The following is a 1,326-nucleotide window of genomic DNA, read 5'->3' as shown; positions in this document are numbered from 1 at the left end:
GCTTTGCAGAAGTTTATGCATGGACTCATCTGAATACACTTGAACATTGAATCAGCACCTGACATGCTACACAAACGACACAACTTAGGTTTACTTATGCACAGCAGTCAGATCCAGAGGCACCCGAATACATACATAAATAAAAACAAAGAGTGTATCTGAATCAGGTCGTATTCACCGCATAGGTGAAGGAAAACTAGTGCACGAATACATATCTTAACAACCACATCCGGAACATAAAACGGGGGTTCAATCGTTAGTTTGAAGCATACCGCACATGTGGCATAGGGTGAATATGTATATCACTGGCAACTGGAAATAAGGACTCAACAAAACACATCAATATACAAATAGAGTAACTGGTCGCCTGAGGCATCCAATATAGCATTTTATACCGAAACTATACATGTCGATTCGACTAGCACGTGAATATATACGTAGATATACTACGCAAATCGAGTCTCTGGTTCACAACAACTAACACACCTCCATCGAATGTACCTGATTAATATCAAATTCAACCCAATTCAATACCTGATTGTTTCCTAAATCTCGAGAAGCGTCCCTAATTACCACCAATACATACTCAAAACAGCATACCTGATTGCGGATCGTCGTTGCACGTGTAGAAGATGACCTTCTTCCTCCCCTGTTTCGCAGTGGTACAACTATCGAAGATGTCCCTGGCAACAAACAGTACGTTACTGATGTCTACCATGTTATCCGCCGAACCGAAACTGTATACGATTACAAGCACGTGTCAACAGTCATCACATTCAATACTAACAGAGAAGGTATACATCAAGCGCATATCCACGAAATACATAGCTATGACACTACCTAGGATGTGAATTGATATGCACCAGAGTACGGAAGTTTCATGCATGTACGTATACTAAAAGTATCTCGTTAAGGGTATGGCAATGTTTATCATATTATTCGCACTAACTAGGACCAAATTAACAGACATACGCGGACACAATAACAAGCATCTCACGTTTATGTTCAAGATGGTGTAATGTGTATATCAGGCGACAGACAGCATATTGCTTAAGTGTAACTTGATTTTTAAAGAGCAATGCCTGCACACAACAGTATATAACAAATAGACCATTACTAGACAACGTACTCCGTACAAAACTGTACATCCATAGATAGAACTGCTGATGGAACCTTGGACCGCCATCTTCTGACTCTAGGTCTCTGAGCACCACTACACTCGCTAAATCAATCATTCATCGTATACTAATAGTCTTATAACTGATACTTTATAACTGAAACGACAGACCAAATTATATATATACATAGTATATAGGTATATATATA

The 1,326-nt window shown here is 39.1% G+C and overlaps 1 protein-coding gene across 1 annotated transcript in view; it reads right to left on the bottom strand.

Moving 5' to 3' along the window:
• Positions 1-586: 586 nt before the first annotated feature.
• The window catches only part of SARC_09676 (hypothetical protein), a gene marked incomplete at its 3' end in the record, with an annotated part of 3,985 nt that continues 3,245 nt past the window's right edge, over positions 587-1,326 (bottom strand). Inside the window, exon 4 of the mRNA XM_014296303.1 lies at positions 587-737. Within this exon, the coding sequence (XP_014151778.1) occupies positions 587-737 (151 nt within the window). The remainder of the gene's footprint in view (positions 738-1,326) is intronic.

The sequence above is a fragment of the Sphaeroforma arctica genome (assembly GCF_001186125.1).
Source record: "Sphaeroforma arctica JP610 unplaced genomic scaffold supercont1.1015, whole genome shotgun sequence".
NCBI lineage: Eukaryota > Ichthyosporea > Ichthyophonida > Sphaeroforma > Sphaeroforma arctica.
Note: the sequence above shows the minus strand (reverse complement) of the source record. Positions and strands in the feature narration are given on the sequence as shown.